Genomic DNA, 23,190 nt, shown 5'->3' with positions numbered 1-23,190 from the left:
ATTATACCTTCAAAATAAATGACTTACAAATTAATTGATCTTGAAAAAAAAATCACTAGAAGAAAAAAAAAAAAATACACGGCTCTCCGTAACTTCTACCAACAACCCAGGCTAAACTTAGCGCCTCCCTTAAACAAAGATCTAAAGTCAGTCGAGACGTATCGCTCCAACATACTTCCTTGACACCAATTACTACTCTCTTATTGGCCTGGGCTTCGGGGCCCATCTTGTGGAGTGTGACAGAAAGAGCGCAAAAATACACATAATAGGAGAGGTTCCATAGAAAACAAATGTGAATAGGTGAATAGTGAACCGCGACTATGGGCGATTTAAGTGAATTCGCACATATTAACAGCTCGGCATTTGCATGTTCGCATATTTTTCTATCCTCCTTTATTCACTGAAAAACTCAACTATTCATAATTTTGTGCACATGCCAGAGCAATAAAAGTATCACTTTGCGGCCATCTGATCTAATCTTGGTGTTGTGTTTCGGTTTAATTATTGGATGGTGTTTATCTGTCGCCGTTTGAGCTGCCCTGGTTTGCTGAATGTACAACCCCAATTCCAATGAAGTTGGGACGTTGTGTTAAATCAGAATCACCTTTATTTGCCAACTATGTCCAAAAAACACACAAGGAATTTGTCTCCGGTAATTGGAGCCACTCTAGTATGACAACAGACATTCAATTGAGACATAACGACATTGACAAAAATAAAAACAGAATACAATGATTTGAAAATCATGTTAGACTTATATGTAATTGAATACACTACAAAGACAAGAAATTTAATGTTCAAACTGATAAACTTGATTGTTTTGAGCAAATAATCATGAACTTAAGAATTTTATGGCTGCAACACGTTCCCAAAAATCTGGGACAGGGTCATGTTTACCACTGTGTTACATCACCTTTTCTTTTAACAACATTCAATAAACGTTTAGGAACTGAGGACAATAATTGTTGAAGCTTTGTAGGTGGAATTCTTTCCCATTCTTGCTCGATGTACAGCTTCAGCTGTTCAACAGTCCGGGGTCTCAGTTGTCGTATTGCACGCTTCATCATGCGCCACACATTTTCAATGGGAGATAGGTTTGGACTGCAGGCAGGCCAGTCTAGTACCCGCACTCTTTTACTACGAAGCCACGCTGTTGTATCACGTGCAGAATGTGGTTTGGCATTGTCTTGCTGAAATAAGCAGGGGCGTCTGTGAAAAAGACGTCGCTTGGATGGCAGCATATGTTTATCCAAAACCTGCATGTACCTTTCAGCATTAATGGTGCCTTCACAGATGTCTAAGTTACCCATGCCATTGGCACTAACACAGCCCCATACCATCACAGATGCTGGCTTTTGAACTTTGCGACCAGAGGACACGACGTCCACAATTTCCAAAAACAATTTGAAATCCGGACTCGTCGGACCACAGAACACTTTTCACTTTGCGTCAGTCCATCTTAGATGAGCTCGGGACCAGAGAAGCCGGCGGCGTTTCTGGGTGTGGTTGATAAATGGCTTTTGCTTTGCATAGTAGAGTTCCAAGTTGCCCTTACGGATGTAGCGCCGAACTGCATTTACTGACATTGGTTTTCTGAAGTGTTCCTGAGCCCATGTGGTGATCTCCTGTACACATTCATGTCGGTTTTGGATACAGTACCGGATCGAAGGTCACGGGCATTCAATGTTGGTTTTCGGCCTTGCCGCTTACATGCAGTGATTTCTCCAGATTCTCTGAACCTTTTGATGATATTCTGGACCGTAGATGATGAAATCCCTCAATTCCTTGCAATTGAACGTTGAGGAACTTTGTCCTTAAACTGTTGGACTATTTTCTCACGCACTTGTTGTTTGTGAATGACTGAGCAATTCAGGGAAGCTCCTTTTCTACCCAATCATGGCACCCACCTGTTCCCAATGAGCCCGTTCACCTGTGGTATGTTCCAAACAGGTGTTTGATGAGCATTCCTCAACTTTTTCAGTCTTTTTTGCCACCTGTCCCAGCTTTTTTGGAACGTTTTCAGCCATAAAATTCTAAGTGAATGATTATTTGCTAAAAACAATCAAGTTCATCACTTTGAACATGAAATATCTTGTCTTTGTCGTATATTCAATTAAATATAGGTTCAACATGATTTGAAAATCATTGTATTCTGTTTTTATTTATGGTTAACACAACGTCGTTTTAAAATGGTTCTCCAAGCAGAAGCATTACTTCACTACACTCATTACAATCTAAAGCGCTTTAAATTCAGCTCGCATACTGGAGTCAACACACTGATGCTGACCACTGTGGCACATTAACACTTTTATTTCCTCTGCTGCTGCCTCGTCATCACCGCACTAAACTATAACGAGGAAACCTGCTCTGGCAGTAGTGCATGTCGCCACTTGCACACCAGTGCTGGTGAAATCGCTTCATCTCACGGTCTCGGCTTACACTGAGTACACTGAATGCTGGTTCCGGTTCGCAATCTATAAACGTAGCATTTTTGTTTTATTTTATTGATTTGTTTTGCTCTGGAGTGTTCTATTGTATTGTATGAAAAGATACAGTAATAACAATTAAATCAAGAAAGAAATCATTTATGCATATTTTTTCTTTAATAGTATGTAAACAAGTAAAGTTTGACTTCACTTAAACTTCCTCTTTCTGCTTTTTCTCCACACTTGCTCATATTATTTCCATGATTTCATGCTTCAAGCCAATCGACATCATCTGCTACGTACTTGCTACCTAAACTACAACAACTGTACCTGTACTTTTAACCCTCTGATGCATGACTAATGAGATTCCTATAAGTAGCTGTCCACCGTAGTGAGCGCATGCATCAAAAGGTTAATGCAACCAACATGAACAAATGGTGGCCGGATCTTCCGATGTTTGTTGTCGCCATCTCGTCGGTGAAGTGCCTGACGATTATTCTTAAGTCGATTTTTTGCTCGCAACACGAGGCAAAAAAAGACCCACAAAAACCTTTGACCACATGATGGGCCGTAACTCAAGAAAATGTGTTAGTTGGGGCACTTGTAATTCAAGGTCAAATTGTATCCCCAAACATGAAGTGTTGTAACGTGTTGTTTTCCGCTAACGCGAGTCAATGTACCACATCAAAGAGTCAGCCATGTCTGCAGCGAGTCCACAAACCTGAGTCAGTCAGTCATGTTTCTGGTGAGACTTCTGGCTCAAGTCAGTTAACCAGACCATTGTGTATGTGCTGTTAACTGGTCAGTCTGTTAACTCTAGTCAGTGTACCAATCATCTGAGCATACAGTGTTTCTCGTGAGTCCGCGTATGTGAGTCAGTGAGCCAAATCATCAGAGTTTGATGTTTCTGGTGAGTCTGCTAATTTGAGTTAGAGGACTCCGATGATTTGCTTTGCTGATTCAAGTTAGCGGAATCAGCACTGCGAACTCGGATGATTTTGGTTCATCGACTCAAGTTAGCAGTTTCACCAGAAACACCGCAGACTCGGTTGACTTTGTTCACTGGCTCGTGTTAGAGAACATAGATGATTTGCTACGCTGACTCAAGTTAGCAAAGTCAGCACTGCAAACTCAGATGATTTCGGTTTAGTGAACTCGGATGCTTTTGGTTCAGTGAGTCAAGTCAGTGAACGAAGTCAACCAAGTCTGCAGTTCTTGTGGTAAGACTGCTCACTTAAATCAGCGAACCAAACCATTTGCGTTCGCAAGCTCGAGCCAGAATCCCAAATCATCCGAGTTTGCTGTGTGTCGCCCTTGCATCCAACCAGAGGACTCATGGGAGGCACCACTTATTTTGATTCAAACTGTTCACTGTCGGCTGATTCAGGAATCGTCCAACTCTATTTCACACTCACTTGTGACCCACTGATCACATTATCGTCGTCCTCATCCTCCATCTGTTGAGCAGACAAGCGAGCCACTTGGAAACAACAAGACTCATCTGCTCCTTTTATGGCTGCCTACTGTTGAGTGTTGAAAGGAGATAGTCATCATCGAGCATGCACACACAGCATTAGCAACTAGCTGACAAACTCCCGTTAATTTAACATCCCTGCACACAAGTTAGCGATTTAGGGAGTGGACTTTTATTTGAGGGTCATAAAGTCTAAAAAAAAAAATAATCACACAAGAGGCTCCAAAGCTAACGATGCACCAAGCTGACTAACAGCTAACTCATAAAACATTCGTCGTGCTCATTTCTAATTAATCATTAACAACCGTAGTTTTACGGAGAGTTTCAGGAATTAGACAGACCCGAGAGGGAGAGGAGGCTAAAAATTTTTTTTTGTTTTTTTTAAATAGAACATCCATTTACCTTGAAGGGATATGAACACCCCGCGCCAAACTTCCTCGCTTGGCTCGCTTCCCGTGCATTAACTTACGGTCCGCCGCATTCTCGCGTAGAAACAACCCAAGAAAAGTTGTTTTTTTTCCCCGACACTTTTCCACCGGGACGCGTTACCACTGCTTACGCCGAGTCGGGTGTCTCCTCCTTACATGGGCTGGGTGCCATTGCGTCCGTCTAATACGTGGACTGCAACGTCTCAGGCAGGGAAGCAGGCAGCCTATACAATGCAGGCGGTGTTTACATGCCACTGCGCATGCGCCCTTTACTTCACTTCACCTCGACGTTAGCGACACTGCCTGCCCGGAGTGCGCAACTGCAATTTAAAACCGCTACAAGTGCAGTAGTTATTTGCCTTTTAATTGTGTTTTATGGGAGAAATTCTGACCACAAAGCCAAACTGGCACTTGAACGCATCACTAAGTACACTAGACAGATTGAATGTGTGGTCATTAGGTGCAATAATTATCATCATCTTCATCATCATCATACATACACACATACTGTACATACATACAATAGTTTTTTTATTGTATTATGTATTGGTACTCAAATGTGCTTATATAGAAATAATAAATAAACATAAATGGGGGGGGGGGAACACAAAAAAGTAAATGCCCAAAAAAATCAATACAAAATAATCATGAGTGTTTAAAAAAAACATCTGCTTAAATATAAAGGTTGACCACGAAATATCTCTATCTAAATGTATTTATTTATTTGTTTGTTTGTTTGTGCAACTAATGGAGCCCATAAAGAGTGTATTAAATGAGGAAAGAAAAATTGTCTCGAGATACAAGCAAACATTTGCGATACGAGTACGTTTCAGTCCCAGATTAAAATTAACTGGGCATTACAAATTGGTTATCGAATTTTTTTCTGTCACTGAAGTCATCATGAAACATGTTTTAAACAGACAACACTAATGGAGATTTTTTGTTTCTTATTTCTTATTGTCTTACTGTAGTTATTATATTCCAGATGCCCATAATGATCATATGGCCATCATAATATGCCACCGGTGCATATGTTGAAATATGAAGATTTAATTTCATTTAACAAAAGTAATAAAGAAAATCTATCATTTGTTTTAAGAAAACTGTTGAACATTTATTTATTATTTTTAAGGCCTGGTTACCTTTTACCCACCCTTACTATCGACCCCAAATTTTGTAATAATTCCCACAGATTTGTCTGTTCATTTGTTTTTGTAATAAATGTGTTATTGTAAAGAGCCTTTATGGAAGGACAAACTGTACGGTATATTTCATGTCCAACTATAGCTTTTAAACAAGACAAGGCTCTAACAAAAGGCACCAAAATACATCATTTTACTCAATCTTTCAGCACCCAGTGCTCTTTCTTTGGGCTTTCAAAAGGCACAAAATCCGAAAAGTTCTTGTTAAAATGTTGTGTGCGTATAGTTACTCTTGTGTGTCGCCCTTATCTGATCAGCACCAGACTCCGAAGAATGCCTTACCTGATGTTCAGCTGGCATTTAGAAGAAAATAAATAAATAAAAATCACCACAACACTTGTGTCAGACGACTGGTGTCAAGGCATCTTGTCTTGATGGTAGAAAAGTAAAAAAAAAAAAAAGATGAAGCAATAATCCACAATTAGGGTGTAGTATACTGTTTGAATCCGTCTGTGAGTAACAGTGTATCCCAAAATGTGACAGGTGAAAGTTCCCACCAGGGCGTGAGTTTAAGCCTCGCTGCCTGCCGGGGGTGAAAATGTGACGGCTTGCGTTTACATACCACGCAAGCAGACGTGAAACTTACTTTTCTGGTTTCATGCCGGTAGGTCTGACGCATGTCTATTGTTGCTGGCAGGACCGGGCACTCCTGTGCATGCATCAGCAGTGGGGAGGGGAGAAGAAGGCGTAGAAAAAGTCCATGGCGAGAGAAGGCCTCACATCCTGTATAACTGGAACTACGTCAGACATGTTTCGAAGCATTGCAATGACTTTTTGGGCCCGACTGACATGGTGGCAATAATTTGCCGTGCCCTCGTGGGCAAATTTGTGCTGACCCGTTAGTTTAGGTTTCAGAGGCTTTGCTGAAACTATGTTGGAATCTTAGTCCATTTTTGGCTAACAACTGGTCATGAGACTAGCAAAAAGAAGCAGTGCAACCTTGGGAAGCTGCTGGAATCAAAAGCGACGCAAAATTAGCAACATTTCTGCTCGACAGCTACGTTTATCACCTCTTTTTGATTTTAAATTAAATTGTACATTCCCAAAAAAAATTATTTCAAAAATTTCGAACCAATAACATTTAGTGTTATAGTAACACTATGGTGAATAGGTCATGCTACCAACATAGCAGCTGTGGCTAACGTCGACTTGTTTACAGTGCTAATGCTAGCTCCGTTTTGCTAGCTCAGCCATTTTGTTGGAGCTGGATAACGGTGACTACAAACTTTCACAATAATATTTTATTATGAATGGCCATGCTTTGAAATGGGGTGGCACGGTGGACGACTGGTTCGCGCATAGGCCTCACAGTTCTGAGGTCATTAGTTCAAATCCAGGCTCTGGGTTCCCCTGTGTGGAGTTTGCATGTTCTCGCCATGCCTGCGTTTGTCACGCCGGGTACTCCGATATCCTCCCGTATTCCAAAAACATGCGTGGTAGGTTGATTGAAGACTTCATATTGTCTGCAGGTGCGAATGGTTGTTAGTCAATATGTGCCCTGCTATTGGTTGGTGACCTGTTCAGGGTGTACCCCGCCTGTCGCCCAGTCACCCGGGATAGGCTCCAGCACACGTGACCCTAGTGAGGATAAGAGCTACATACAATGGATGGATGGTCTGAAATGTAGACACTCATAGTGTAGTTGTGCACTCGTTTCACTTTGTTGCAGGCAGCGTGAGGTTTTAATGACGTGGATGAAAAAAATTTCATCCATGATTCGTGTTCTATTGATGTGGGATTGTCAAGTGGTGAGAAAAGAGAAAACCTAGCACCTTCTTCGTGGTTGTGGTGGGATAACAAAACGTCTTCTGGAGTACCACCCCGACTCGATAGGTGGCAGTGTGTCGGATTTACTCCACTACGGCAGCTCGGCCTCTCATCCTGTGACACGCTATTTACTACGCATGCGCACTGCCCAACTTCCTTTTCTCCCGTGCAGCGGAGTCAATTCCCAGTCTTTGGCTCCGGGCTCCTTCGTAAGGAGGCCAGAAAGACTGCAAAATGGTTTGTAATCCTGCCAATATGTGTCTACATGTGTACGTAAAACATGCAACTTTCTCTCGGCGCCGATTGTTGTGTCGAAACACGCAGCTGTGTGTATGATGAACGTAGATTGTGGCCCAAGTTCTCGATAGCCGGCTCTGCTTCAACGTGGCCTAATGGCCGTGCGGACAAAAGCACCACTTCCTGTGCCATATGAACTCATTTCACTGTCATTATTGGCACCGTTTTTCTTTTAACACCTCGCACCGTCGTTGACAATGAACGCTCGACGTGTCATTGCAACTGTGAGCTTGGTTAGCATGTTGCTAACTCACGTCGTTCACTTCTAATGAAGCGTGCTAACTCGCTAAAACATTGACAGCCTGTCAAGTCCGCGCCAAATCAAGTGACACTTTTTAATGACTTTTCAAAATGTACTATGGAATTAAACAGACTTCTAGTGTGTTCTCACCTGCAGGGTTTCGTTAAAGTGGTGAAGAATAAGGCCTACTTCAAGAGGTATCAGGTCAAGTTCCGTAGGAGGAGAGGTACTTTTTTCACACTCGGTTGATATTTACTGCACATTAAGTTGTATAATTACACGCTTGTGCTTCTTTGTAGAGGGAAAAACTGACTATTTTGCCCGTAAGCGCCTTGTTGTCCAAGATAAGAACAAGTACAACACACCCAAGTACCGCATGATCGTCCGCTTCACCAATCGGGACATCATCTGCCAGGTGGGTCGCATTGCTTCATCTGTTGCCATGGTGGTGAGAGTCTCCAAAGTATGTGCCGTGTGTTGTTGCAGATCGCCTACGCCAAGATCGAAGGGGACGTGATCGTGTGTGCGGCGTATTCGCACGAGCTGCCAAAGTACGGCATCACTGTGGGTTTGACCAACTACGCGGCGGCCTACTGCACCGGTCTGCTGCTGGCTCGCAGGGTACGTATTGCCGCCCGTCTCGTCAAGCTTAGATTTGCAAGGATACCAGGCACGCCATCGACAGTGCACGTGGTTGTGTGTGCGCCGCAAGAATCAAGTGGTTGGCTGTCCCCCTCCCCCCCAAAAATGCTGGTTGAACTTCTGTTAAACTTAAACTGGTCATTCAAACAAACTATACATACTGTTCAGTACACATAAGCAAACTTCACACAAATGACAATGCACCTCTGTGCTCCACTAAAAAAAAAATGTTTCAACTTTTCTACTGAGGCAGACGAACTGTCCAAACAAGTGCGGAATGTGATTTAAAAAAAGAAAAAAAGAAAAGAAAAAATTAATTAAATAAAATAAATAAAAAGTCAGTCTGTGAATCAATTTTTGTATTTCAAACAAGGCTTCAAATCTCAGCATCTTCCAGAAAATGATTGGTTTTAAAAATGTTCAACAGCTGAGCTGTTGTCCAATTATATTTTAATTTTCATTATTTTCCATGTTTTGTGCAGTATGATTCCATTGCTGAAATGTATTAGGTTTTTCCCACAGTATCGTTTCAGTATCGATATCGTGACACTTAATACGGATGAAGACAATTTGCGTCGGGTGGTTCAATTTATTTTTTTTTTTTTTTGTACAAGCGCAAAACATTTTTAAGCAGTTAAGACTAAATCATTTAATTGTAGTTTTTTTCTTCTATTAAGTTTTTTTGTTTTAACCAAGTGAAGCGCCTTGGGTCATCATCGAAGTGCTTGTTTGTGTTTAAAAGATCAGTTTTATTAGAAGTGGTAAAAAAAAAAAGTTGAGCACTCTTAAATGTAAAAATACTCAAATGAGCTTAATGATAATGTACATTGTGACACTGGTCGACCTTCAGTTTGTTCAGAAATAATGTGTGAGCCATTATCTATATTATGACAGTGGAGAAGTTCAAGAAACTCCACAAGGAGTCGAAAATGTTATATGGAAAGATGTCTTTTTTTAAATTTTTTAAACATGCTTGTAAAATTAGCGCAAGATGGAACAGAAATAACAAATTCAATTTTGAGCTTCAGTTTGTCTTGTATGTCTTTTTTGCATATGTCACTAATAGGACAGTTAATACTGTCATTTGAGCTAACTTAACTATTGCAACCAGATTTTAATGCAATGTACACTAGGGATGGTGTGGTATAATTGAGGTATGTGTTTTTTTGCATAAAGAACTTTTTTTCTGTTATTTTGCCAGTCAACAAAATGTATGTATGTAGTGTATGTAATAATATAAATTATTTCAAGTTAACCGTATTTCAAATGACTTTTGAATGTTAACTTCCTCTTATTCCTGACTGATTGTATAAATATGCCAATACAGTAGTATAAAATGTATCACAAATTAAAACGTACACAAATGTAAACAAAAACACAACGTGTAGTAGTTGGCTTAAGCGTGGAAGGATTGGCCGTGCCTTCGAGCGTTTTCGTTCAGTGACCAAATCACATGTTCAACCACAGAAAAGGGCTGCAAATGTTTAGCAATCAATTCTCCCACTGCATGGCTCATTTTCTTTTGTTTCTCTCAAGTGAGACGGTAGGTGTGCTGAAAAGCATTTGCAATAGACAACTTGTTTTGCTGGTGTTGGCTTTTGGAGCCGTTGGACTGACGTGTGTCCCGCAAGGGTCACGTCAGGATACCAACACGCAACACCAAACTAAGCTTTCTCCTCCTCCTCCAGCTCCTGAACAAGTTTGGCCTGGACAAGGTGTACGAGGGCCAGTTGGAGGTGACTGGCGAGGAGTTCAATGTGGAGAGCCTCGACGGGCAGCCGGGCGCCTTCACGTGCTACCTGGACGCCGGCCTGGCTCGCACCACTACCGGCAACAAGGTGTTCGGGGCCCTGAAGGGCGCTGTTGACGGAGGCCTCAGCATCCCCCACAGGTCAGCTGATCCTCCATCATCAATGCGGTCAAGACCCCACTTAAAACAGAGACATCAGTGAATTCACCTAGTCGCTTTTTTTTCTTCTTTTGTTTTTGTGTTTTTGAGCCTATCCTCTGTCATTGATGGGAAAATTCACCATCTCGCGGTTTTTGTACTTGGGCCAAATCAGTGTCTCAAAAAGAATCCCATGCCACCGTTTGTTTACAGCTTGGTGGCGAGCATCTATGTGGAAGTGAGGAGAGGAGCTTCATTTAGTCAGGCCCTAGCCTTGTAAAATAGAAACAAAAAATGCTTTGCTACCCTGCTGTGGCATCGATGGGAGTCAATTACGGGCAGGTATTTGGTGTACGCGGCAGGGCTCTGTCCCACAACTGTACACCTTATGTCATCTTCATCGTCTTGAGTCCTCTACTTTCTTCAGTCATTGATTTAAGTTTTTTTTTTCCCCCCTCAAGAGTTGTCTTTTACTTTGACTGTTCTCTTTTTCTGGTTTTCTTCTACGGTTCACATCTACATTTGTTGTGGTCTTCTACGGTTTGTCTTCTGTTGCCATCTTTGTGCTCTACGTTTGCAGCTGACTTTCTCGTCTTTGATTTGTCTCGAACGGTTCACACTTTCTTAGCCTTCTGCTGTTTTGAGTGGTTTGTGGTTTGCTGCATCTTCCGCTGTTCGACCAAGGCAGAGTGATTGAGAAGTCGGAGTAAAAGGCTTGAATTAGGATTTTAACTGAATTGTCAGATGAAAAGGCATAACAGGAGGGAAATTGCTTGTCAGGAAGAGGGAAGCGGGCCATTTTACATTATAACAGTCAAGTGGATTCAGAAAAAGACCTATCTGTGGGAAGTTTAGACATGGATAAAGATAACATGATCCTTGAGGGACTGGCTAATCAATTAACTTTTCTGTTGCTCAGATTAATGGCACAATGCTTGTTTGACACAGAAACGGATAGCGAGCTATAGAGCTGACGTTAGCTAAGGCAAGTGATTATGTTTTGCTAAATTACTCGGAGACAACCCAGCCAAAGCTTTATTCACACCTGTGAGAAAATGTCTTGCACAAACCCGATATTGGAGGTTTGGGTCCTGGTTTGTCCCTTTAGGAATGGCGACAATGACTCTATACGGTCTTGTGATCTACTTTGCACAACTATTTATGACATCCACTGAATTCATCCTCACCTGCAAGTTCTGATGGATTATTTATTTTAGGTAAATTAGTAGGTGGGGGGGGGGGCATAAACCTTTGTGGAATAAATGTCTGTACAAGACCAACAAGTTCCAGCTCTGGTCAGTGCGATTACTTTTCTGCTACCCGGACATATCCTGGTGCTTATTTGCAGCAGGGCTTATTCCCCAAAACTCAAAACGTATGATTATTCAGGCTTAAATAAGTAAACAACAATGTAAGTCTTACGCAAGGTGTGTTTAGTGTATTAGGAAAAACGGATATTTTTGCTCAAGATGGCTATATTTTTCTTTTCGTATTTCCACCGTCCTTAGCACCAAGCGCTTCCCGGGCTACGACACTGAGAGCAAAGAATTCAACGCCGAGGTCCACCGCAAGCACATCCTGGGCATCAACGTGTCCGAGTACATGAGCATGCTGATGGAGGACGATGAGGAGGCTTACAAGAAGCAGTTCTCGCGCTTCATCAAGAACGGCGTGACCCCCGATTCGGCGAGTGCTCCGTTAACGCCAAGCCCCCCATGACCACTTTAGATCTTCTCGTCTCATTTTGAATGCTCTCCTAAATTTGTTTTTCAGATTGAAGAAATGTACAAAAAAGCTCACGCTGCCATTCGTGAGAGCCCAGTCCATGAAAAGAAGCCTCCCAGAGAGGTCAAGAAGAAGAGGTGAGCACACACTGTAGCTTTTTTTTTTTTTTTCACGTGTACATGAACACACACTCAAGATCTGGAGAAAATATAAGTTCCAAGAAAATTACCTTGTCCCGCTTGCCAACAGCACTAATTCTAAGATTCAAGATCTCAGCTTTGTTTCTTAATTCTGTGGCTAACATTCAAAGATGGAATGAAAACGAACATAGAATTACATGCTTTAAAGTGAAGAACATTTACAGTGGGTACGGAAAGTATTCAGACCCCCTTATATTTTACACTGTTATATTGCAGCCATTTGGTAAAATCATTTTTCATTTTTTCCCCCTCAATGAACACACAGCACCCCATATTGACAGAAATAACAGAATTGTTGACATTTTGCAGATTTATTAAAAAAAAAGAAAAACTGAAAGTCACATCAGACCCTTTGCTCAGTATTCAGTAGAAGCACCCTTTTGTGCTAATACAGCCATGAGTTTGTATGGGGAATGATGCAACAAGTTTTTCACACCTGGATTTGGGATCATCTGCCGTTCCTCCTTGCAGATCCTCTCCAGTTCTGTCAGGTTGGATGGTGAACGTTGGTGGACACCCATTTTCAGGTCTCTCCAGAGATGCTCAATTGGGTTTAAGTCAGGGCTCTGGCTGGGCCATTCAAGAACAGTCACAGAGTTGTTCAGAAGCCACTCTATGGTTATTTCAGCTTAGGGTCATTGTCTTGTTGTAAAGTGAACCTTTGGCTCAGTCTGAGGTCCCGAGCGCTCTGGAGAAGGTTCTCGTCCAGGATATCCCTGTACTTGGCCGTATTCATCTTTCCTTCGATTGCAACCAAGTCTCCCTGTCCCTGCAGCTGAAAAATACCCCCACAGCATGATGCTGCCACCGCCATGCTTCACTGTTGGGACTGTATTGGACAGGTGATGAGCAGTGCCTGGTTTTCTCCACACATGCTGCTGGGAATTAAAGCCAACAATTTCTACCTTGGTCTTATCAGACCAAAGAATCTTATTTCTCACCATCTTGGAGTTCTTCAGGGTTTTTTTTAGCAAACTGCATGCGGGCTTTCATGTGTCTTGCACTGAGGAGAGGCTTCCGTCGGGCCACGCTGGCATCAAGCCCCGACTGCTGGAGGGCTGCAGTGATGGTTGACTTTCTAGAACCATCTCCCGACTGCATTTCTGGAACTCGGCCACAGTGATCTTTGGCTTCTGCTTTACCTCTCTCACCAAGGCTCTTCTCCCCCGATTGCTCAGTTTGACCTAACGGCCAGAACCAGAGTTAAATATGAGTGTCACAGAAAAGGGACTGAATACTTATGGCTGTGTGATATTTCAGTTTTTCTTTTTTAGTAAATATGCAAAAATTTCAACAATTCTGTTTTTTTCTGTCAATATGGGATGCTCTGTGTACATTAATGAGGGGGGAAATTATTTTAGCAAATGGCTGCATTATAACAAAGTGACAAATTTAAGGGGGTTTGAATACTTTCCGTACCCAGTGTGCCTTTGCGCTTCCGTGGGCAATGTCTTGAGATTCAAGACCTAATGACCTCCCTGTTGTTACTATGCTGACGCTAATCGGCTCGTTCTCTTAAAGGTGGAACCGTGCCAAGCTGTCTCTGGCCCAGAGGAAAGACCGCGTCGCCCAGAAGAAGGCCAGCTTCCTTCGGGCTCAGGAGAAGGAGGAAGCAGAGTGAGGCCTCGCTCTGCGCTGCTCCCATGCCAGAATTTTGTTCTAATAAATCTATGGAAAATGCTCACACCTGCTCTCCTGTTTTTATCCTACTTACACACCATTTCATCCACTTGGATAATACTTTGATCCAGTTGGAAAAAATCCGCCAGAGTAAAACTGGTTAAAATTAGATTTCCTGTAAATCTCCGGAAAGCTACATGGATAAATTAAGACACTTGATGATATTTCAGCTTCCATCTCGTCTTCACTACGAGTTCACTACATGCAGTGATTCTAAGTCCTGGGAAAATAGTATGTAACTTTACAGAACAAGATTAACTATTTGCAGTCGGGGTAGTCCCAATCCGCTAAAACTAGCGGGGTTCAACTACTGTAAATAACCAGGACCTTGTACAGATTAAAGACTACGTGGTGGAAGTTACACAGGAAGAAGTAGGACTACCTTAAATCGCCAAAAAGTTAAACAACACTACTGTAAAGGTTGCACAGTTCAACACAAGACTACCTCAAATCACCAAAAGTTGTTCAAATAAAGCTACTGTCTGTCCCACTAAATTTGTACTGCAATAAAATAAAAATACATTTAGCCTTACATTTCCCCGAAAGCAGTGCAGGATAAAACAAGACCACCCTGAATGCTTAAAGTGCCAGTTAAAATGAGATGAGACTACCATGAATCCCCCAGGAGTTGCGCCAGTTAAAATAACTCCGCCCAAATAGCTGCGGAGAACGACTCATGTTGCGCCAATCAAACTAAAATTGCCTTTAATTCAACCAAAAGTTTAGAAAGGCGTCGTGTCTGGATCCAGATGGCAGGCCACCCCAAGATTGTTTTGGTGCTTGCCTAGTCCTGAATATCCCAAACTTGATGGGTCATTCCAGAATTGGAGCAGTATTTAGGCACCAACATTTTTGAAAAAGCGGGTAATAAATTATACAATTGGAATCGTCCAGCTCAACGATCAACTGTACACATTTGATCAAATATTTTATTTGGCATTTACATTTTGGTGATGCTACGTACTTTGTTTTTGAAGACTATATTTCCCAAATAGATTAGTGTGAATGAGAGGCAAACTTTTTCGGATGTCGCATTAAATTTGCGATGTGACACATTCAACATGGCGGACTCACTATCGTATCGCCAACGACTGGCTCACACGACCAAGATGGTCACGTCATCAACAAGTGACGTCCGCTTATTGTCGCCAGGGGGCCACGTTGCCTTTGTTCTGGCTTCACCTCCTGTTTCACTTTATAAATCCCAATTATTTGTTAACTAATACATTTAGGATGATTTAATATCATAAATTTCAGAACTGTATATTTTTTTGACTGTACTCCAGTAATTGCAGTTTGCACAGTACACAGCATAGTACACTAGACCAATGGCGAGTAGCAAGGCCGCTGTGACCTGTGTCAAACGCTGTGACCTACAATTACGACTTAAATTCTAACATTATTTATTTATTCAAAAAAATGTTTTCCCCCAGAACTCTATTCTTCTAATTTCATAGTGTTCCTCATGGCTGCACTGCTTCCAGAGGATGTTGGATTTCTTTTGTCCAATCAAATTTCAGCATCTATCTGTTGCTATCACAATCTTATCTGCCCAGGGCCTTTACCATCAGTAGTGCTGTTTAATGTAACATTTTATTCAATTTTATTGGAATTGTAATCTCCTTTTTATAGTTCACATTCACTATACTGCTAAAAGGTATTTTACTCATCTAATCGTATTCTATAGTGTTTTTTAAATTTAATTTAATTTCTGTAGTGCTTTGATTTCAAATTTTTGGGGGTGTGACACATTCACCATTCAATCTCTTTTATTCATCTAATAGTCATTTAATAGATTTTTTTTTTTATCGGTGTGGCACATCAGCCCTTCAATTTACATTCTTTCTTGTTTTTTCTTTTCTTTTATTTCTTTCTTTCTTTTTTTAAAAAATCCGGTCCTTTCAGCTGTTTGGTCAAGGAGAATGGAGAATTCTTTATCTGTTTTATTAAAATTTAACTTCTCCTTGTGAAATTGAAGTTGCACTTTTTATCGCTTTTAATCATAACTGAAAAGCAACTTGTGCGATTACATAATCCTGCTTGTTGGCCTTTATTTCCATCTATGTCAGCGGTTAAAATTGCCTTCATTCTTGCTGTGACGTTTAATTAAAAATCAATGATTAGAAAAGATGATTTAAGGACACCTAACATGTACACTGGCACAGGAGGTAATAGAAAGCGAAACATTTTTTCAGTCCCCGCTGCAGTACAATTGCATTTTCGCAGAGTCAGCAAGTCATAATTCAGCCTAAATGCGGAGGCCGGGCTTTGCACAATGTGCAGTAAATTTACTCCTTGGCTCTTTGTTGTTTGGTGTGACATTATTATAGGCTGCCTTTGGCATCGCCGCCCTGAGTCGCTCGAGTCTTATCTGTTTCATTAGCGGCCAACTTCTTACACTTTGGCTGCGTTTGACTTTGGGGGTGGGGGGAAATAGCGCTTTGCTTTTATCAACTGGAAAGGTGAAAGAAGCGAGGAAGTCAAAGAGAGGGCTTGGCGGCTGTTGAAGTTGAAATAAATGTTATTTATTTCCCATAAGGCCTCTCTTTCTCTCCCCCCGGGGAGGGTAGATATATGCACGCAACCACCATTAGCCAGAAATCGGCCGTTTGTTGCCTGGGGCCGGCTTATTAAATCTTATTAAAACACCTAATCTTGATAGCACTGTAAGCATAAAATACTTTGGTTCTGGTGGAATAAAGCCCGAAGTGATTCTTTGATTGTAATATATCCACGCCTGTCCACCAGCATTACAAATGAAGGCACTGTAATCTCATTTCTGTTTTCCCCGCAGATTTTGAAAGCAAAATAAGAGTTGTGCGCCTTTCGGTGTAGTACCACGTTGTGCCCACAACATGCACGGCAGCACTGAGCTCAACTGGAAGAGATGCAGCGTAATTAAGAGCAAGAGGAAGAGGCAGAGAATGTCCGCAATTAACTCCAGTAATTGTCGTTTTGTCAAATATGCCTGTGACTGCTGTTATATGCTCTGTTTGTATGCATTGCTGCTCCGTGTGCGTTAAAGTAGCAGTTATTTTTAAGCTTTTATAATTACCGTAACGTCTATGCTGCTTTCCGCTAGCCCATCTATTGCGTTTCGCATTAAGCTAGCGTATTTTCGTTAGCCAACATGACATGGTTTGCTTGAACACGTTTGTGTTTAATTCAAATTTGTTTCAGACTCTATTTGGATGTGTTGCCTCTGTGTGTTATCGAATATTGAATAAATGCTCAACAGACTTTATCAGATGCCAGTCGAGCATTTAGCTAGTATGCTCTTTATCCTCACCAGTAAGCGCTACTAGTATGCAATTACACACTACTAGTGTGTGACGACGTGCAAATAATAGGACATTTCTGTAACGTATGACATTTCTGGACACTAGTAGGATGACTTTGGCGTACTAGTAATGCAACTACATATTACTAGAGATTCAAAACTGCACTAGTTGACAAAAGTGTGTTACTGGTACAACTAGTGTCATTATAAAATTCTACTAGTTAACATGTAGCACTTCACCAGTAGTACTAGTAGCGTGCAGATGTCAAGTAGTGCACAGTTTGGGCTCACTCGTAACATGAAGTTGTCCTACTAGTGTGCGGAAATGTCATAAAGTAGTGAAAAAAAACTTCACTTTCCTCCACCCCTCCTCCGTCTTGCTCAATCATGCCTTCCGAACGGGATAAAAATAAATGTTTATTGTCGGGCGCTCCCGTCTGCGAGTGGTGTGACTCGAACGGAGTTTTGGTACGAAACGGTCACCCTTTGAATTACATGTACGTTTGTTTTTTTTGCCTGAAGGGCAAATGTATAAAGCAGCGAGACAGTTTTACAGTTTCAAAACACATCAACAAACTAGATAAACCCGGTTGTAATTTCATAAAGAGTCAAGAGCAAGAGCCAGGATAATCTCGTCCAATGGGACTTTGCTTCGCCGTTAATGTTGTTTTCGTCTCGCACGTCGTATTTCGCAGTCTGTACGCTGTCAAATGCGTTTGAGTAATGCACTGAAACAATAAAACATTCAATTCAACTTCAGTATTTTTCACACATTTCTAAGCAAGTGTTTTTGTGGGTTTTTACAGTAATACACCCTGACATCTGTGCTTTTTCCTGTTAGCCCGTCTATGGCGTTTTGCATTTTATGTTAGCATAAAGCTAGCAGACTGTCTTTATTATATGGTTTGATCAAACAGTTTGAGCTTTAATTATAAACATATACCCCAACAAAATTTCTCGTAACGGGTTTTTTTTAATAAGGAAAATAGCACTTTATAATATAATATTGTGATGCCCTAGTACGTGTTGGGGGACAACACAGACACACACACACACATACAAGACTGCCTGACTTGAGCCAACGTTCAAGCTTAAATGTTCCTTTGCTCTTTCAACTTTGCTGAACTGTCAATCAACAGGGGCTGCCATTAGCGACCCACACTTTATAAAAAACACATAGCAGTGACATATTTGTGCATCATTAGTGGGGGGCAGAAGCTCAGTGTAAAGACTGTCAGAGGACACAGGTTTGAGCTTCCATTGTCAACAAAAATGTAAAAGAAAATGGGAACTAGTCCGCTTACTGGCTCCTGTCGAGGTGCTCTTGAGCAAGGTATCGCTCCCACCACCCGAGCTCAAGCGGTGAAACACACACCAGTCAGTGTAATAAATTGAAAAGTATACATTTTTCATAGGAATCTGACAAGAGTAATATATAATATAATATAAAAAGTATATAATCTAATACAACTAATAACATTAACCCTTTTGTTTTTAGGTATTACATAGAATTCAAAACAAGTTGACGCATGGTGCCATGCTCACGCCCTTTTGACAAAAGCTAGGACGCTTACTTTGTGTGTTCCTCGGAAATCCCCAAACTCTTAATTCACGATCTATATAAGATCGCGAATTGAATTGTTATTGTTTTTATTGTCATACCAAATAATAGTTGTGAGTCTTGTTAACAGCGTGTCTTTGTCAGATACGCTTGATTTGAGGGGATTTCCGACTGTTGACGCGAAGCGATACCCAATGAAAAAAGTGAAAATCCCGAGTGACATTGAACGCCCCACAATTCCCTCCCTCGCCAGTGTGTTTGGTTGCAGGTCCAACAGAACAGAACACAATCGCTGCTAGCATGTCGCTCGTCGGACGCGCTCCGACTTGTCTTCCCTCAACTCTCCTCCTCTCCGTTTAGTTGAAAAACCCGGTTCACTTCAACGTGGACGCGCCGGGCAACGGATTAAACCCCGTCGGGAGAGAAGTGCGTCATAAAAGAGCTCGCTTGTGTTTTTGTTTTTTTTTTAAGGTGGGGGAGTAGAAGTAGTAGTAGTAGTAGTAGTAGTAGTAGTAGTAGTGGTGGGGGGAAGCTTGCTAACTAGTAACGCTAGCCACAATTGGGAGATAAGGGACACAAGAGGTAAGTTAAATATGGAAATTGTGTTGAATTTTATGTGAATTTTCTCTATCCCCCCCCCCCCCCCTACCAACCCCCTCGACAGGAACAATTCGAGTGCTGTAGAACTTGGTAACTTCACAAAGTTACCGCTAGCTGCTTTACACTACTTGAATGTAGTGTTACTGTACTCATAGCGTAGTTGCCAAACTTGCCATTCAATTATTAAACAAAAAAAATGTCCCCTCCGGAAAACAAGAAAACTGCAACAAACAAGAAAAGCACAATTGCCTCAATTCAACTTTTGTTTATGACCATGAATTGGATGACTGAGAAGCTACACAGACATGATAAAGAACGAAAAACCAACAATATTAGCAAGCACGTTGGTAAATTAAAAAACATTTTTTTTAATTGATATTGTGACAAGTTGAGAATGACTGAGGCAATGATGTTATTAGGCTAAAGCTATTATTTTATTGTATGTTGTGTTATATGTGTGTTGACATGGTACACCGAATTGCTTTGTATCCTCTAGTACAAAATTACAATTAACTCATTCAGTGAGTTCCCCATGTTGCCAGCCGGTTTAGAGCATTTGACTAATCTAAAAGTCGGACAGAATTTTATGTTCTTTGACAATGTAAGCACCAGACCTACCGAAAGAGAGAGTAGATTCTCTTCTTTCACCAGAAATAAAGTTTTTTTCTTGCTTTTTCTCTTCTTTAGTAATCATCAGTAGAACATTGGTTGGTTTCACCGATTTCTGACCAAAAAGCGCACACAAAAGGTTTTTGTGAAGCAGAACAGTGACTGATGCTAATACTGAATGTTTTCTTTTGTGACACCTCAAATGATGAACCAACAAAAACAAGACTGAGAAGCACCTTTTGAGAGCAAAATAATCATTTATTTACATATAAACACATAAGATATGTGCTGTGAGCGATGCTGATGCTGCAGTATGTCAAAAAGCCCATTTTGTTGAATAATCAGAATTATCTTTATTGGCCAAGTATGTTAAAAACATAGGATGAAATCACTTTTGGCACTATAACAAAATATACACCTACGTTTACACCATATGCACAAATGTACATTAGCAATTTAAAGTGTGCAATAGTGCATTAGGACTGATCAAATTGAACCGTGCAAATCGTTAACCTCATGGTATAGTTGGGAACGTCATTTTTAATTTCCTGTTACGTGCTTTGCACAATGCTCATTGCACCGGACTGGTGTAATATTAGTCATTCGAACTGCTCTAAGACTGCATCTTTTGCACAATTGTCAAAAAAAAAAAAAAAAAATGTACCGGCATTACCAGATAACTAGCAACCCTTTATTGCTCAGTGACTGTTTTTCTCTATGTCTTTATGTCTCAAAAGTGTTTGTCTGTCAATTGACTGTCTGTTGTCGAACTAGAGCGGCTCCAATTACCGAAGACAAATTCCTTGTGTGTTTTTTGGACATACTTGGCAAATAAAGATGATTCTGATTCTGAAAAGAAAAGAAAAAATACAAAACGGCCTGTTTTTTTTTGGGTTTTGTTTTCCAAAAATGTTAAAATATGACTTAGGAAGCTATTTTATGAGGCTAAAAATGATGCAGTGTTACAGCGAATAATGAGTAATGCTGCAGTTTTCCTCCCACCTTGTTCTGTCAAGTTACATACTATTTATTGCCCAGGGCTTGGATTGACTGCATGCAGTGAACTTGTTGGGGAGATGTGATGGAAGCTGAAGTATCCTCTGGTGTTGTCACATTGCATTGGGCTTACTGCAGTACAGTAGTTAGTTCCTACATAGCACGACTCAGCCAATCACATCAAATGGCTGCACTCTGTGGCTGAATTAATAGGCAATGTTAGAGTAATAGAGAATAGAATTTCTGTGTAAATTGTGTGTGAATGCGGAAAGAGATGAAGTGGAATTAATTGAATTGTTGAAATGTAGAATGTGAGACTTGAAATTGGAATAGTTTGAATCGGTCAAGAAATGTAGTAGGATGAGGTAAATATAAAATAACTCTTAAATTTGGAAATTTTATGATGAAAAGTGTGTAATTTCGGGAATGTGGTGATTATTGGAATGTGAGAAACAAACAGTGGATAAACCATTTTAAAAACCCTTTTCACCATTAACATGACCCATAGACAATCCCAATTAAAATAGAAATGATAATGTTGTACTTTTTTTGTTTTTGTTTTGTTTTTTTGTTGCATTTTTGGACCTGATTTTCTATAGGTGATAATCACACAAATCACACAAAAACGTTCCCCATTTTTTTCCCACACCAAAAACTCAATTCCTTCGGAACTCATCATCCTTTTGTCAAAATTCTTGCTGCGTTGTACGCAGGTTGAAGGGCCCGTTCCAACCAGACTCCGCACTTACAGACTGTCAATTTTGGGCAAATTTTGTCACGTCTCTACCGACGTCATTTTGCTTTCCAGCAGAAGCATGACGGTTTTGTACCAACACTGATTGCTATTTTGAACTGTTCATAATTCCTTCCACCTTGTCTCACACACACAGACAAACACACACGCTTACGCATACGCATACGCACACACACGCATGCACGTACCTTCCACCATTTAAAATGCCTCTGATTAACACCAAATAAAGTTCAGTTGTTCTCATATTTTTATATCACAGAGCTGGGATTTGGCCCGGGGTGTGTAGAGTTTTTATATCCACTGTAGGTATGCACTTTTTTGAATGGTACGACATACTAATTTATTGCACATTATTTTTGCTGACCTGCTTGCTACGGCTCGCGGACCCCGTGGTGTCCCTGCACTCCAATTTTAGAACCAGTGCTTCACAGTTTGAGGCACGTGAATCCATTTATCTATTTTGTACAAATCTGTTTTATGTTTGAAAAAAATAAAATTTATTCGAGGCGGCATATTCCATTGCTGTGTAATTCCATCACAATTTCGCCATCCGAGTACACGTGGGATCACAGGGCGCAGGTGCGTCTATCCACTTTGCGGCAAATTAGATTAAACGTGAACTAAGCACCTGTGAGTTACTCTAATCAGGACCTGGTTGAGGTTTTAAGTCGCTGTTTCTCTTTTCTACTCCTGTGAGACTAAAACCATCTTTATACCAATTCCTGCGTTAGTGAGATTGGTTAATGAGTAATTCAAGATTTTTTTCCTTCTTCTTTATAATACATTTGTCACCACTAAATCCGTTCACAGACGCTGTTGACGAACATTTTGCTCATATTTGCCGTAGGAAATAATACAAATGCAATTACAGTATTAATTAAATTTCTAGGGTCAAACATGTACCATCAGTTTTATTTGTTTGAATTGTTCAGGCAATTTTTAAGTAGCATGTTGAACGTTTTGAACGGTCATACAAGAGTTATTTTAGTGCAACTTGAATGGTCGAATTCCAAATTGTATGACCTCAGGGACATTCCGATTCGGAGGTCCTGCTGTGTTGCTTTGTCATCTGTTTTCGTTTGAGCACAATGTCCTAGTTTATGTATACAAATTTGAGTTTCGGCCACCTGAGTGAAGTGAAAAAAAATAAACCAATTTAGGTACTGCAATGCCCGCGCATGTAGTAGTCAAACACACAAAAAGAAAATGAGAGCGCTTGCAAGGAGTTGCTGTAGCTAACACAGCCAACCCAATTCCAGCTCCTGATGTCCCTCACTAGGCCACGCCCCTTTTAAGGCACACATCCACGCCACAAATACCACAGTACATACAGTAATTACACTTTAGAAAACCAGTTGATCAATCAATCAATGAAAACATTTACTCAACCAGATAATACAACCCCAATTCCAATGAAGTT

The 23,190-nt window shown here is 40.9% G+C and overlaps 3 protein-coding genes across 13 annotated transcripts in view; 2 read left to right on the top strand and 1 right to left on the bottom strand.

Annotated features, from left to right (window-relative positions):
* The window catches only part of evi5b (ecotropic viral integration site 5b), a 29,720-nt gene extending 23,662 nt beyond the window's left edge, over positions 1-6,058 (bottom strand). For 2 of the 10 annotated variants that reach the window (XM_061778356.1, XM_061778357.1), the window contains exon 1: positions 3,842-3,864. Coding sequence is in view for 4 of the 10 variants with exons in the window: in XM_061778367.1 (XP_061634351.1) it covers positions 3,842-3,883 (42 nt within the window). In the remaining 6 variants the exon portion in view is untranslated. Of the gene's footprint in view, positions 1-3,841; positions 3,950-4,302; positions 4,571-5,812 lie in introns of those variants that run through there. The other 8 variants (XM_061778364.1, XM_061778365.1, XM_061778367.1 and 5 more) reach the window with 7 other exon arrangements.
* A 1,327-nt stretch (positions 6,059-7,385) lies between these two features.
* LOC133481079 (large ribosomal subunit protein uL18) lies at positions 7,386-13,974 on the top strand. 2 transcript variants are annotated; one of them, XM_061779995.1, is made up of 8 exons: positions 7,386-7,534; positions 7,992-8,061; positions 8,135-8,250; positions 8,322-8,456; positions 10,166-10,368; positions 11,874-12,051; positions 12,139-12,227; positions 13,812-13,974. In XM_061779995.1, the coding sequence occupies exons 1-8, from the start codon at positions 7,532-7,534 to the stop codon at positions 13,909-13,911; spliced, it is 894 nt and encodes a 297-aa protein (XP_061635979.1). In that variant the 5' UTR covers positions 7,386-7,531; the 3' UTR covers positions 13,912-13,974. The 2 variants fall into 2 exon arrangements, with proteins under 2 accessions (XP_061635979.1, XP_061635978.1); XM_061779994.1 differs by having other exon boundaries at positions 7,420-7,534; positions 7,975-8,061.
* Positions 13,975-19,074: 5,100 nt separating this feature from the next.
* sh3rf1 (SH3 domain containing ring finger 1) overlaps positions 19,075-23,190 on the top strand; it is a 55,564-nt gene continuing 51,448 nt past the window's right edge. Inside the window, exon 1 of the mRNA XM_061779367.1 lies at positions 19,075-19,393. The gene's annotated coding sequence lies outside the window, so the exon portion shown is untranslated. The remainder of the gene's footprint in view (positions 19,394-23,190) is intronic.

Source organism: Phyllopteryx taeniolatus, chromosome 7 (assembly GCF_024500385.1).
Source record: "Phyllopteryx taeniolatus isolate TA_2022b chromosome 7, UOR_Ptae_1.2, whole genome shotgun sequence".
Classification (NCBI taxonomy): domain Eukaryota; kingdom Metazoa; phylum Chordata; class Actinopteri; order Syngnathiformes; family Syngnathidae; genus Phyllopteryx; species Phyllopteryx taeniolatus.
This window is presented reverse-complemented; position numbering and strand designations above follow the sequence as displayed.